The following is a 14,739-nucleotide window of genomic DNA, read 5'->3' as shown; positions in this document are numbered from 1 at the left end:
CTGTCTGTCTTGTGAATAGAAAAGCATCAGGAAAAATGTCTACTTGGAGAGTATTTGGTGAATGACTTGTCCTTGGGTGCAGGCCATAAGTAATAGATAGCATGACCCAATCTTGTCCCTTCCACATGCTAAGGAAAGTTCCTGCTCTTATATTTAATCTCAAGCAAAAGATGCAGAACTGCAACACAGCTTTTAGTCTACACTGGTGCCTGCAGCTGAGCCGTCAGGACGAGATTGGTCTCGTCTCCTGGACGATTCAAATTTAAGTATTAAGAGGTTAAGGTGCTGACAGAGTTCAGTTGTGGATGCTAGGAAATGAAAGTTATTCTAAACCTGACTGGATTAGAGCCTTCAAAAACAATATATTCCTGTGCATCAGTGTCTTTCTCAGCTTCTGTTGTGAAGATGGTATTCTAAATGATCATGTGGGAGTCTGTATAAGAAATGTCAGATCTATTACATGCAGCGCTGCTCTGACTGAAGATGGACTTTTCCCTATCGTATAGTTCACATCAGGAAATTGTTGATGCTCAGGGTATGCTCCTCAGTGTTAGCAGCACAGGCAGGCAGGAATACCCAGGACCATCAATGCATACAGAAGGACAGAAAATGACTTTTGAGAATCACTTAAAAAGCACATAGACACACAACCTGAAGAATGTTTGTTTTTTAATCAGCTCAACTTAGTAGGTTAAAGACTGGCCAAAGTGTAGTTTATTGTGCACTGAGAAGATCTGGCCCCATTGGTGGTATCCTTCCTACAACCATTTGAGTATTACCACTTGGAAAGTAAGTTTAATGGCAAATTTTGTTTTAGTGAGAACTATAGAGAAGCGGAGGGCTTAACATCAATGTTTCAGGTCTGATCTGGTGCAAGTACCACATGTACCCGAGGATGATATGGAGCTAGGCTGGAGGATGGGCACAGAGACTCTTATTTGGACAGGGTTATCTGTACTGTGCTGCTCTGGCAGATGTCTCAATTTGTGCAGTCTGCACCTTTATCTGAACTGTTGTGCTTTTGCCTAGTGCTTTGTAAGCTTATTAAGCCTGCCGCAGGCAGCACCCATCTGCAGATCATGTGCTGCGGTGATGGCCAATAACCAGTACCACATTGCTGTTGCAATTCTAAGCATACTGAATAATGCCAAAATTTTTAGATGATGATACTAGCCCTGGACCTGGTTTGCTTGTCTTGCAGCCTGCTCCCTGTGGCCTTACTTGGCTTTCCTCAGTACTGTAGTTCTCCCAAGCTCTGAGAAGGAGCTATGGGGGTGGGGGAAAGGACTGGAGACTGTAGGTATGCTGTCTTTCCAGCCTTTTCTTCGTCAGTCTGTGGCAATCTTTCCTCTCCACAGGACAGAGCAGGCACTGAGGGGTCAGTGGTCCCTGCCTTCGGGCCCTTTGCCTTGGGGAAAGGTAAATTCATTCTATGCAGGCTCTTTGGGACTAAGTCCCATAGGTGCTTCGGGGCAAGTCTCAACTTTCCCCCAGAAAGATTGTATGAGCTGGGCAGGTGGGATGGGAGAGGGAGTCCTGTTCAGTCTCCCCCTAACTTCCTGACTAGGTGATGTAGTAGCATCATGATATTTGGTGGCTTTCTGGTATTTGTATTGGTGCCAGATGTCAGAGAAGAGCCAAATTCCTATCTCTACTTTCTTCTGTTTGCAAGCCCACTTGCACAAGCAAACCAGCTGACACTTCACATGTATCATCATTATAGGAATTTGTTATTTGGTGTTTTATACGAAGCTTGGAATGATGAATGGAGATTACTTGAGGTTTTTTAAATACACATAGATGATATAGCTCATAAAAGCAAATACAATGTTTTATAAAGGCTAAGAAGCAGAGCTCTTCTAAGAATGTCTGTATTTTGATAGCTGGTTTTACTTTGCAGAGTGCTAGGAATTACACTAGTCAAAGTACATCTCTGTGAAAATGTTTCCTTTTTATGTGGAAATACTTTATGTGGAAAGACTTAAAGCAGAAGGCTGCTAGTGGGGAGGATGAAGGAAAGCAAATGAGCAGTGGTGTGTGTGTGAAGGGCATGGATGAGAGGGGAACAGGTGCTACTGTGAGCAATTAACTGTGGCATTTTTATAAAGTATGTGTTTAACATGAAGTCCTTAACTTTATGCATGTTTGGTGTTCTTGCTTGACTGAGCCGTCTTGTGAATTGTTTGGGTTTTGTGCTTCTCTCTTTACTCTCCAGACAGATGTTCAACATTTACTTATTTTTAGCAGTTTACTTTTTGCTTTAAAATCTTACTTTCTTTAATCTTTCTGCGACCCTATATAGTCACGTTGCCTTTGTATATATTTAATGCTATTACTATATTAGGACAAAGACATTTTTAGCAAAGGGAAAAGTCCTTTGCATGAAAAAGGAAACAGCTTGTTGCTTTTATTACTGATGTGACTGAAAATGCTGGGAAGTCTATTGCAGTGTCAGATCAGTTTGGGCAAAGTAGGGAAAGGAGAGAAAAGAGTGTTGGTAGGGAAGGAAGGAAAAAAAGTGCTTAAAGCAGAGATAATTGGTTAATTTCTTAGAAGAAGTTACTTAATAGCTAGCCCATATGGCCACATAATAACTGTATGAATGTGAACTAATTAAGGAAGACCACTTCCAGAAATAGCTTTCATGATCTTAGTAAGTTATGGGGTTAATGCTTTAGGGAATAAATATATGACCTAACTGAAGTTAGGGATGTGAATTATGTATTTGAAGGCCTGTTTTGTATGTGTGTTTATAGAGTCAGGGAAAACTTATTCTTGAACAACGTCAACTCTCAGTAATGCAATTTGATCAATTTGTACAGTTGTTCAACCATAGTTACTGGAGAGAGGAAGGAATTTTTAAAAGAAATGGCTAAAATAGCTGTTTATGCTTAGTTCTGGAAACCTAAGAGAAACTTCTCACCCGAGAACTGGTTTGCCAGTGTTTTTTTTAAACATTGGAGTTTCAGTCTCTGGAAACAGGAGCTGGTGTGAGAGGAAGGTGACGTTGCATGTGGCTGTTTTTCCAGGACGTCTATGCCTCTGTGGTGTGCTGGAGCTGGCCTGTGTAGCGGAACGTGGCTGCAAAGGATAGGGAGATGTAGAGTAGGTTCTCGTCATGCAGGCATGCGACAGCCAGGCTAACCTGACTCTTTGAACAGACTCGATCGTTCTGTAAGAGCTGCTGGTTGGCTTCTAAGAGGGTTAACCTGTCTGGAGTAACTCTCTTAAATAACTGGACAATTGTTATCATTTTCCCTTAAAAGCTGAAGTCCCTGGTTGGAGCTGCTTGAGATCTTGCTGGTTAGGTTGGCTAGGGACATGTGGGCTGGTTTCATGATCAGCTGAAGCAAGGAGCATCCCCATGGGAGAAGCATAAACGTATAACTCTGCATGCAGACTTTTTTCAGCAAATAGCTTCCATCCCCTATCTCCATGCAGGATAGGTACAGAAAGGGTCTTGCTTAACTTGTTCTCTATCACTCATCAATTTTATGCACAAAAAGGTGAGAGACTTGAAGACTCACCTGGTGATGTAGAAGGAGGAAACCTAACTTTCACATTTCCGGTCACTGTGATGCAGAGTGGAACAACAAGATCATGAAGGGTGGAGAATGATCCTTTTCATAATACTATATAGTCATCAGTAGCTTTTATGACCCTCTTGATGAAAAAGGGGATTCAGATCTCCCAATTCAGGAGAGTATCAAACCTACTATTCACTGACTCTTCCTTGGCTTTATGAAAAAATTTGAAGACACTGACACTTTTCAAAACTTTAATAATAGTCATTTACTTATGAGTGCTTATCATCCAAACTGCAAAAAATAACTGTTACGTAGGTTTTCATATGCAAGCAACTGCTGAAATATTTGTTTAGGTGTGATAGTCAGTGCTGTTTTGTATTTATCTGTGTATGACAAGCTAAACTGATTTTTAGAACCATGTGTTTTTTCAAGACACATAAAATTATTGGCTATGTGGTTTATTTTCTGTCATTAGTTTAGTAAGTGTAGCCAAGAGCAGGAGGAGTATGGTTACCAATGTGTTCAAAGCAATGGAAAATGCAAATGAGTGTTTCATGAGGCACAGATGATTTTCCTTCTTAAAGAGCACTATAAGGCTCAGGAGATCAGAGTGCTTTATTTGTACAGCTATCTGTTACCATAGGGAAATCTGAAGGCTTTTCTTCTAACTTGGGTTTTGCTTAAAACAACAGAAAGTTAATAGACCTGGGAATATCTGCTGCTGAAACAGCACGTTCTGCTCTGATTTGCCTTGAGAAAAGGGAAAGACAAGATTACTTCCTGTTCCATGTCAGTGATTTTGGCAGATGACTGTTTTCTTATGTATGTTATTTTTTGGCTATTCATAATCGCCTGACCTTTCACTTAAATTTGGATATTTATTCCCGTCAAGCGCACCTTTTCTCCAGGGACACCAGGAGAGGGCACTCCTACCCTTAGCTCTCAACTTTTGTTTGCTGTAAATAAATTTGATCTTTCCAAACTGTGTTTTCATGCTGTGGAACTCATTAAATGATTTTCAGTTTCTGAGATTGTTTCCTGTGAGTCTTTGCTGAACATAGTGTTTTAGGAATTAACAAATACAGTAGTACTACAGTTCTGTAATTCATATAATGAGTTCTAGGATTATTGTGCTTTTTAAGTTTTATAGCATACTGAAGGCTTTTAAAATAGGAAACTTTAGTCCTGTTTTTTAATTTTTAAGTAAGTCAGTCCAGCAACCCGCAACTTCTCTTGAGTCACAAGAGGACTTAGTTGAATATTCACTGAGGAGATAGTGTGACAGAACTGCAAAGCTGCCATTGGTGTTTGCATAGTTGCACTGTTTTCATATACAGAAAACACAGAAACTCTTAAATACTTCTGAGAGCTAAGTGTTGTTGAAACTTTGCAGTAGTATTACTATTATAAATGTGATCTGCAGATACAAATGAAACATGATTTCTAGGAAGAAGTAATTTGAGAGTAGAATGGGGGAGAGAGAGACGGTATATAGGATTGGTGAGAGGGTGACGTGTTCTTTATAGAAGTTTAGATCTAGTCAGTGACGGCTCATCATCAAAAGAAGCTCCACTGAAGCTTCTTGCACACTTGAATTTATTGGCTTATTATTTCTATAATTGTTTTGCAGTACTTCCCAGCCTGACAGCTGCAAAGAACCTGATAACCTCCCTACAGTTGTTTCTGAGGATGTACCTTTGGTTGCTGCCCATGGTGATGTCGTAGAACTAGCTGTTCAAGAAACTGAAGGATTCGCAAAGGAAATAAAGAGGTATTGTGCAATGTTGTTTCATTCAGTACACTAATAAATTTCTGTGTTTGGACATCCACATTTGCTTAAGAATACCTAGCTAGTATAAAAGAGCTTTGAATAATTTTTAATTTCGTATTTTGTTGGAGTTATGTGAATGTTTTGTTGATACATTTTGCAAACCAAGTCCTAGCCTATTGAGACCCTACTCCAGTATATTTGCTACAAAAGACCAGAAGAGGGAGCCTAGACCACACTGGTTATTACTAAGCCAATCTTCCTTATTATTTTTAAACCAGTAGGTTTTTATTTTTTTTCCAAACATTTTCCTTTTTTGAAGTTCAGTAATTTTATTTTCATATTTGGGGGAGGGGAGGTTGAAGAAGGTCACGTTCAAGAGGACTTTTCTGCTCATGATCATTCCTCTTGATGTATTCCCCATGCTTTCCCACCACATGCTAGCAACTGGCATTGTAGTTATTGATACTGAAGGAAAAAGTTTCGCTTGGTTTGATTGATGGCTTGGGGAATTTTTGCTTGGAAAAAAACCCAAGCTGCATCTTCCCATCTCTGTAGTCTGGATGCGACATGTGCTTGGATGTTCATGTGAGAGCTTCAGCTGATGCCTTTCTTGTGTGTGACTAACCAGTAGGCTGTAGGGGCTTGGCAATAAAGCCATGTGACATCTGTATCTGTTAATGGAAAAGATCACAGCACAGATGAGAACATTAAATGGGCATTCCCTGGAGAGTAACGTTCTCCGCCCCCCAAATACAGGTCAGCATTTTGTGACAAGTACAATACAAGATAGGAGACAACATAGGAAATACACCTATTCCACTTAACCTCTGTTCGGAAATGTCCAAAGATCCTGCTGTCAATAGGAGGATACAGTGAATCACGAATGAAAATGAACACAATAGGCACGTTCTGCTGTGAGACAGAATGAATAATTAAGAGCAACCCTATTCCAAAATCATCCACAATATAATATCTAGGAGAGATGCTGGTGAACTGTTTGTTCTACTCTTACGACTATTCTGATCAGGAAATGGTGTTCTAACCTCTAGTGTGAGTTGCATGCTTGTCATAATATAGGTTAAGTAAGGTCTTCTGTATAATGATTCTCCATGATACTATATGGGACCCCCTCTTTTTAATCTGTGTAAATTTGATGGGGAAAAAACGCACAAAGGTTGAGCTGACACGATTCTACAACTCCAGAGAGAATTTTCTGAATGAAAGGCATTCATTCTCTAGAAGCTGAGTGATATGGTCAGATGAGGTTTGAAGTTCTGCTGAGAAAATACTTACTATCTTATTGGCTGTTTCCAGAGAAGCTTCCACAACCTTAGGCTGAATTTAATGTTCTGTGAGAGCTTTAGTACAGTTATAGGTGACTACCATTTAAAAATCCAGAGATCTATTTAAATTAAAACTACCAAAATACATGGTGATTTTTCCTTTTCATGACAAGTACAACATCAAATGAAGACAGGGAAAAATTTTTGAACATCTGTAATCAGGCAGAGCTGCTATATGTTTGCATCTTTAAATTAGCTTATGCCTCTACAGATCTTGTTTAGGTCTGATAATGACATAGCATGTTGAATAATGTAAATATCTAGGCATACATAAAACTCCTTTGGATAGGGTGAACAATGAAGTAATTAAATAATACTAGTTGAATTGCTTAATGCAGAATCAAAATCTGTTTCCAAAATGTACACTGGCAAGCATCGTGATTGTGCCTTGAGAATAGTATTCTTATCATCCACAACCTTCTCCATTTAAAATTAAACTTGCATTTTTGTTCTTTTTAATGTAAGTAGAGTCTTTCACAGATGCCAGTGGAAATTAAGATGCATACTGAGGTGAGAATTAGAGATCATCTATGGAACAAAAGATAATTCTTACATCCTCCTGCAAAGTAAATATATTATCATCCAAATAGCTCGTTGCTGTTATAATTGGCCCCTTCTGTAAATATTTCTTGAATCACGTAAAAATATGAGAGAGCCTGTGTGTATCAACTCCAGTCAAATCAGCCACAGAAAACAATAGCGTGCAAATTAGGTTGTTTACTTTATCACATTTACGGCAAACAGCACGATGTTGAGCTTCTGCAAATGGTTTGCCACTGCACAATTTTCTGTAAAATGGATTTAAGCCATTTCAGTCTTCAATGACTATGGTGGTCACATTATTAACGGTATCACTGGCATTTCATAATTCGGTAAAAAAGTTGAAATATTGCCAATTCTCATTTATGGAACCACTGCAAATAGACTTTGGGGAGCTAATCCATCCCGATGTATTACTTAGCATATAAGAAAAACAGACAAATACAATTCAGTCTGTACTGCAAAAAAAACAAATGCTATTTTTGTGCATTTTTTCCTCGCTGTGTACAGCTACAACTGTGAGGTTAAACGTGTCTGGTATGATTGAGAGGTGGGTTGAAATACATAATGTCAATTTTCTTTCAAAAGCTAAGACAGACTACAATCCAGTTTGTTTAAGAAACTGAGTGGATAAAGAACTTCTTGCTAATATCAGAATCTCTGCACACTTAATACACATCCTACCCAGTTCTCCTGAAATAACCCTGAAAACAATATGAAGCACAGCAACAAATTTTTCTATTCAAAAGCAAAAACTTAAAACTATCCTTCCAGAAAGCTCTGCCTTCTGCACTGTTGATTTCAGAAAAGTAGTTCTATAATACTTCCCCAGGAGGAGGCAAAGCTGCATAATTGGTCTCACACAGAAAATCGAGATAAGCTTTTTGACTTCTAGATTGAATTTGCTTGATCATGTGTTGAAAACAAGTCTTCTACTGCAACAAACCTGTAAAATAAATAAATAAAAATCAATGTATTATCATTATTTATGACCAGTGCAGATAACTGTAGACCAAGGGTTGCTTTTAATTGTATAATTGAAACCAGGAGGGGTCAAAAGTGACTCAGAAACACACGAATTTTCTTCTTGAGTGAATTTGACCCCTTTGAAAAGGCTGAGTCATTCCACTTGGTTGATAAGTTCACTAAGTAAGAAAGAGATGGAAATAAAGAGGCATACAAATGCAGTGTCAAGGCCTCATTGTTTCCAAAGTTTTTTGTATGTATGTGTATGTATTTGTATGCGTATGTTTGTACTGTATGAATTGGGCTGAAATAATGTGCATCCAGACTGCCTGATGCATAAAGGAAATGAATTTTTATAATATCAACAACAGAAAAAAGGCATTGAAATGAAGCTGCTTAGGTCTTGGAAACCAAAATCCAAGGATATTTCCTGAGGTGTGATGGCTTATATCCTGAAAAACATTCACCATCTTCTGAAGCACAAAGTAGAAGAAAAAACCGCGGGATCAAATAGATACCTTCCAGGTAAATCAGCTAGTCTGTAACAAATGGACGAGAATGAGCCACAGTCCTGCTCTCCAGTCCTTTCTTCTCTTTCAGGTTTTTTTTAAAGAGATTGTGTTTCCTGGCCTTTGGCTGGCGAGGGCTGCAGGTGATGTGTTGAGCTGCAGGCAGGTGCTTTGTGCTGCTCAGGTTAAATCACTTCAGTTTATTACTGAGTAATAGCATCAAATTGTAGGATCTCTGTTCCGTTTCAAGCCAAAAAGTACTGTAAACTAAGTGCTGTCTCGTGTAGCTATGTGGGACTGTGATATGGAAGGGTTCCCCAGATGTGGGACTGGACCCCGCAAGGTCCTGTGGGTGGGACGGGGGTGGGTTGGGGGCCCCGTGTGTGATGGGCTGCATGCCCGCAGCCCCCTTGTGTTGTGTGCTGACAGAGGGCACCTTCCATAAAACAGCAACAATTCAACCAACAGTTTTCAGTAATTGCATTTTAAAAGGCAGAACATGATGCACTAATGGATGGCTGATAGAAGGTGAAATTTAACTAATTTTCTGAACGTATGTTTGTTCAGCAAGCATATTTTGCTCTTTGGGGTATATTCTTGCTGCGTGTTTATGGTCAAAGAGAGCAGTAATCTCTGTGCTGTAAAGCTTCTCTCTGTATAGGGCAGTGGACAAAAGGGTGATCAGTAGCCCTCTGTTTGCTTGTTATTACTGTGTATTTTACTGGTTCCCTCAGGCAATATATGGTAATTTCCTTGCTTCTAAAACAGGTTCAGCAGCATGAAAATGAATATGTCATTATGCTAATTAATCCATCCACAAGGAATTTTAGAATAACATTAATCATCTTGCTTTAACCCAGCAAAACTATGGCAGTACAGACTCAAGGCAGAGATAACATGTCTGGGTTAGTCTGCTGTTTGCTGGTGCTGTGGCATGCACTGTGACAGCTCTGAAGGCACCGGAGGAGCCCAGCAGAAGCAGGAGCGGGGGCACTGCTGACTGGGCGTAGGACTTGTACGGGATCGCCTCTTGTCTTAGAACAAATAATACATGAGTTACAGAATATGAATCATGCCATTTTGTCAGATGTATTTTGTATTTCTCACTAGCTAATTTTGTTAGGCTTAAATGCTTGTGTTTTGGGGGCAGGAAGTTCCCTCTATTGCTAAAAAATAATCAGCTGAAAAATACTAAAAATATTTCAAACCAATTTTTATCTAACTTTTTAACTTCAGATTGAAGTTGTAAGTTAATCTTTTCAAGTTACTCCAATCGTAACTTTCTCTTACCTTCCATCTTTGGCAGTCACTGGATGAGAATACTGTTTCTGTCCGATTTCTTCATCCTCTACTATCATCATCTAATTCTTCTTCATTTAGGCCTTGAAGGCAAAGAACCTTTGGAATCTCCTTTCTGTAATCCCCTTTTGCAATGAGATTTCTTGGAGAATACTATTTCTATTGAACTTGTCAGCTGAGGGCAAGTGCTTGAAATTCCCTAAAAAAGTCCATTCCCTCTGAGAGTTAGGCAGTTTGTCTTCCTAACAACCTTGTCTCCAGATGTCTTTAGGGACCTTTTATCTAGGGATGTTTAAATGTTTGCAAAGAAGCAGGGAGGCATGAAAAGATCATACAGTCTATAATGGTAGTTTTTTGACTCTGGTTCACAGAAATGTCAACAGAACTTTGGCGATTCCGCTTATGGAAAGCAAACTACAGAGCCATTTTCAGCAGTAAAACAAACTCCTTTATTTGGTGTAGTTATGCTTGTGGTATGTGCTATGCTTTCCTCATGAGAGAGTCTGAATATGCTAGAAATTTGGAAGTTGCTACTTCAAAGATTTCTTTTTCTTGGTCCAGTGAATTTAGGCCTGGTTCATAGAGTAATGTGATATAAATGAAATCCAAGTTTAAGTATCTATGCCCCAGCAGGAGAGGAAAACAAAAGAGCAAATGATAGGCCAAAGGCTAAAAGAATTGGAAGGAACAAAGAGTTTCCTATGGCTGCCCTTGAGCCTTAAGCTAGGACTGCTCTGTAAATCTGTGAGATAAGGACTTGCCTGTTCCTTAGATGAAATCTCTGCACAGCCACCAATGGAAAGTTTCCACTCCTGAGGTGTGCTCAGCTCGCTGATACCTAATTTCCCTCTTTGTATGGCTTCTTAACTTAATAAAACCTTTTTGTACACGAAATCTTCTCATGTGTTTGGTCGTCGTATTACCAATCATAATTCACTGTTGGTCTCTGAAAGGCTGTAGCTCCAGAAGCATCCTGAATAGCGTTGTTTGCATGTGTCTCTAGTTGCCTTTGCAGTGGTTTCCCAATCCAGGAAATTTCAATAACTGAGCAGACATCTTGGTTATTTCATACCTTTTAATGTCATTGATTTCACTTTCAGTTTAGTTTCAACATTTTCAAGTTATGAATCAGTATCCCACCATGGTGAGCCCATTAAAAAAAAATGCGGGCTTGCAGACAAAATAAGCGAAAACAAAACAAAAATAGCAAAACAAAATGATGGTTTCAATTTGAAGATCTTTCTTACTCCAAGGCTGAATTTCTGATTTATCTGTACTGGATGAGATTAAATTAAGGATAACTAGATCTTTCAAAGATGGTGATAAATGTGTCTTTAAATTGCTAATTATAGAATATAATCATATCTTAATTATACTATGGACATGAACTACGTTAAATGCCTATTCATAAGGCCCGACTGCAGTATAGGTATACAATTTAGATTAACATTTTACTGGTCTTTGTAAACTAGGTGACAGGTTTGTTGCATTTTTCAAGTAACTTTTCCTAGTTAGCCTTTCAGTCGTAGCACAAAGTCACCCATTAAAATTGAAGGGGACGAAGCAACAGATTTGCTTTTCTAACATTAATCCTGTTTCCTGGCAGCACCAAGAATTACCTCATTCCTTTGACAATTTGTATGGCTCTCTAGGAATTGGCATTTGTTTATATTTTCTCTTTGGAATATCATCTATCAAAATAATACAGCTTCTAACTGTCTAACTGAATGTATTCAAATGCAGTACCTTCCCTAAAGAAGAAAAAAATTGAATCAAAACTCTGGAAAGAGATAGAAGGGGATGAGGTTTCTTTTTGTGGATAGATGTGACGTTCTGAAGTACTTCGTGATAATACAAAGTATTAAGTATTGCCACTGTCCCTGTCCCTCAGAACTGTAGTTAATGAGATGGATCTTGGAATGATCTAACTGAAAAATAAATGTTAAATTGAAGTTGTCTCAAAAAGATTTCTGCTAGCATAACTCTAGGGGTAACGTAAGAGTAGGAGTTAACTGGAGAAAGTGAAGAAGCACAGCGTAGAGTAGCAAATGCCTTGCAGTGTTCAACCTGCAGCCTCAGCAGCTCATTACTTGGGGAGGCCTTCAAGTAACAGTCTTCAAGGCAATTGGAAGTCATAAACAATTGATCTCATGGTTATTTCAGAGAGGGAGATGAGATTAAGGAGCGAAAACGTGGCTACAGGAATGGGAGAGACTGGTTTGCAGAATAAACCAATGAGCGGAAATCCTAGTTGTGCCAGAGCTGAAAAAGATTCATGATGAATAAAGCAGTGTAAGAATATGTGTAACTGTGCCAAGAGCCATGTATTTTTGTGCAGCCTATAATGAAGAATGTGTGAATCCTTTAAAAACATATAGAACTGCTTACAGTTTCACAAAAAGATCGTTAGAGTCTTTTAGTGCCCATATGGCTGAAAACAGTCTGCTTGACCTTCTCTGTAACACGAAAGGTCTGTGCTGGTCCTAGGAGACCCTTACTTCTGGGGAGGATTTAGCAGTCTGTGCACAGAAAGCCATTCAGGAGAGGCCAAGGAAGGTTGGTGCTCCTGGAAAGGTTTTAGTGTACATGAGTCTCCAGCCTTGGAGTGTCCTGACAAGGCTGTCTCCATTGCATTTCAAAAGATGACAGTACTTTTATGTGCTAGTGTTCTTAAAAGTACAGTTAGTTTCCCAAAGGCACTGACTGGTTTGCCTTGCAACTGTGTCTACAGTCTTAATTTTGTGTAGTCTGATTCTGTTAGTTCCTTAGTAAAACTATCTTTTTTTTTTTTTAATCACTGTGTTGTTGAGGGTGCCCTAGTCACATGCCATATCAAACAGCGTACGAACAACCAAGTCCTTGAGGTGCAAAACTTTTTTGTAGGCCACATTCAAGGCTTTGGGTTCTAAAACCAGTACCACCCAAAAACTCTTGAGATTTTTTTTGCACCCTGTTTAAAAATAACCTGTCCTCTGATAACATTTTCCTTACACAGTTTCATGCTTTATTTATAGTCACATAAAACTTTAAAGTTCTTTTAAAGCTTTTTTTTTTTTTTTTTTTTTTTTTTTTTTTTTTTTTTACCATATTTTTCAAAGCTTTAGCAGCAGCCTTCAGGATAGCAGACGAACATCCTTTTTTGTTATGGGGAGGTTGCTATTTGTAAGGGTTTTTTTGTTGGTCTTTGCTTTTTTTACTCTAGTCTCTGTAGTTTTCTTTATACAGGCCTCATTTTTGTGCAATACCTCAATAATGCTTTACAGTTAGGAGGCATAGCAAGATGTTTGCTCACCCCTTCCCAAGGGGAATAAATGTGTGAGGAAGGGTGTTCTCTCAATAGGCTCTTTGATGTTTCTGTGTGTGCATGTGTGGTCATGTTTATACCTAGTATAAAAGCATAGCAAGATGTACAGTGAAGCCAAGACTAAAGAAACAGAACATGAATTTTAGCTGATTATGAACCTTATCACAGTCATGTCCAGCACTGTTTTTGATAGAAGACAAAAAAATTCACATTGGGTGCTAGTGACCCAAATTTGAATCTGTATATAAACATGAAATGTAGTAAGACCAAATATTTAGGGGTCTGTATATGGTTTTAAACAACTAACCAATAGACGTTGATGTTTAATTCAGCATTTGTTTGGTATAAACCAGAATTTAGCTTTTGCTTGAATGGATGAGGCAGGCAGAAGGAAAAAATTATAAATTTTGATGGATGGTAGTGAAATGTTAAATACTATTTTCCAGCAGTCAAATGATAAGTTGTTACATGTCTGTTAATTGAGCAATCCTAGGCCCAAATGCCTGGGGTCTCCTTAAGACTTTATGTGAGGTTGTGGGATTTATTTTCTTTTTATTCTTTTAGCTACAACTGGGTTTTTCAGGTCCCAGGCAAGTTCCTACAAAGCATATTTGTGATGTCCGTGCAGTTCTTACATATTAAAAGCCAGCACCGTGAAATTTAGCACTTCTGTTGGCCTGCCCAGAGGATGGACTTGGGCCAAGGATAGAAAAGAGAGCTCCCTTCTTATCAAGGTATTCCTCACAGGTTATAGGGGCTGCCAGGAAAACCATTCATTGCTGCTGGTGACATGCACAGTCTCCAGCAGTCAGACTGCTGGTGCTTCTGCTTATGTCCTGCAGAAATAAAAAGGCAGGGCCAGCTCTGCGAACCTGTTAGTGATGTAGCTGTGTTATGCTAGCTTACACATCCTCTCTGTCTTGAAGTGAAACAAGTAACAGGATACTTCGAGCATCTAGAGTAGTCTGAAGAGATACATAGTTTTAGGTGAATGTAGCAACAAGCAAAATGACAGATCTTCTCCAGCACCTCAACCCAACGCTGGTCCATGTCAGCTTTATAGTTTAACAGACTTCATGGCCAAATTGTGATTAAATGATCTCTAGTCTGGCTTCTTGAACAGCGCTGGCCGAAGACTCTAGTTTCTTACGCTTGCTTCACTAAGTCAATAAATGGTTTCAAATCCAAAGCTGCATTACAGCACATCTTTTTTTGAAAGAGCATCTCAGTTTGAAGTTTCGAAATGATTGCAGATGTTCCCTCCCCAGTAGTTAATTGCAGTCACTGTTACGAATGTGCATGTAAAGATTGATTTTATGTTCCTAAAATTAGTTTATCTCATTGGATCCTTATATGATACTCATCTTCATGATTAGAGCCTTTGGGTGTAATGGACTCTTTCATTTTCATTCTGAAACATTTTCCTCTGGGTCTTCTCTGACTGATCGATGAAATACTGACACTAGAACTGACAATGGTG

General features: G+C 38.9%; 1 protein-coding gene across 6 annotated transcripts in view; it reads left to right on the top strand.

The window, feature by feature from the left end:
* The window catches only part of TACC2 (transforming acidic coiled-coil containing protein 2), a 150,917-nt gene that overhangs the window by 68,369 nt on the left and 67,809 nt on the right, over nt 1–14,739 (top strand). For all 6 annotated transcript variants that reach the window (XR_009959016.1, XM_062580689.1, XM_062580692.1 and 3 more), the window contains exon 6: nt 5,158–5,298. Coding sequence is in view for 5 of the 6 variants with exons in the window: in XM_062580689.1 (XP_062436673.1) it covers nt 5,158–5,298 (141 nt within the window). In the remaining variant the exon portion in view is untranslated. The remainder of the gene's footprint in view (nt 1–5,157; nt 5,299–14,739) is intronic.

The sequence above is a fragment of the Rhea pennata genome, chromosome 7 (genome assembly GCF_028389875.1).
Source record: "Rhea pennata isolate bPtePen1 chromosome 7, bPtePen1.pri, whole genome shotgun sequence".
Lineage (NCBI taxonomy): Eukaryota > Metazoa > Chordata > Aves > Rheiformes > Rheidae > Rhea > Rhea pennata.
The sequence above is the reverse complement of the archived record's forward strand: the minus strand, read 5'-3'. Positions and strand labels throughout refer to the sequence as shown.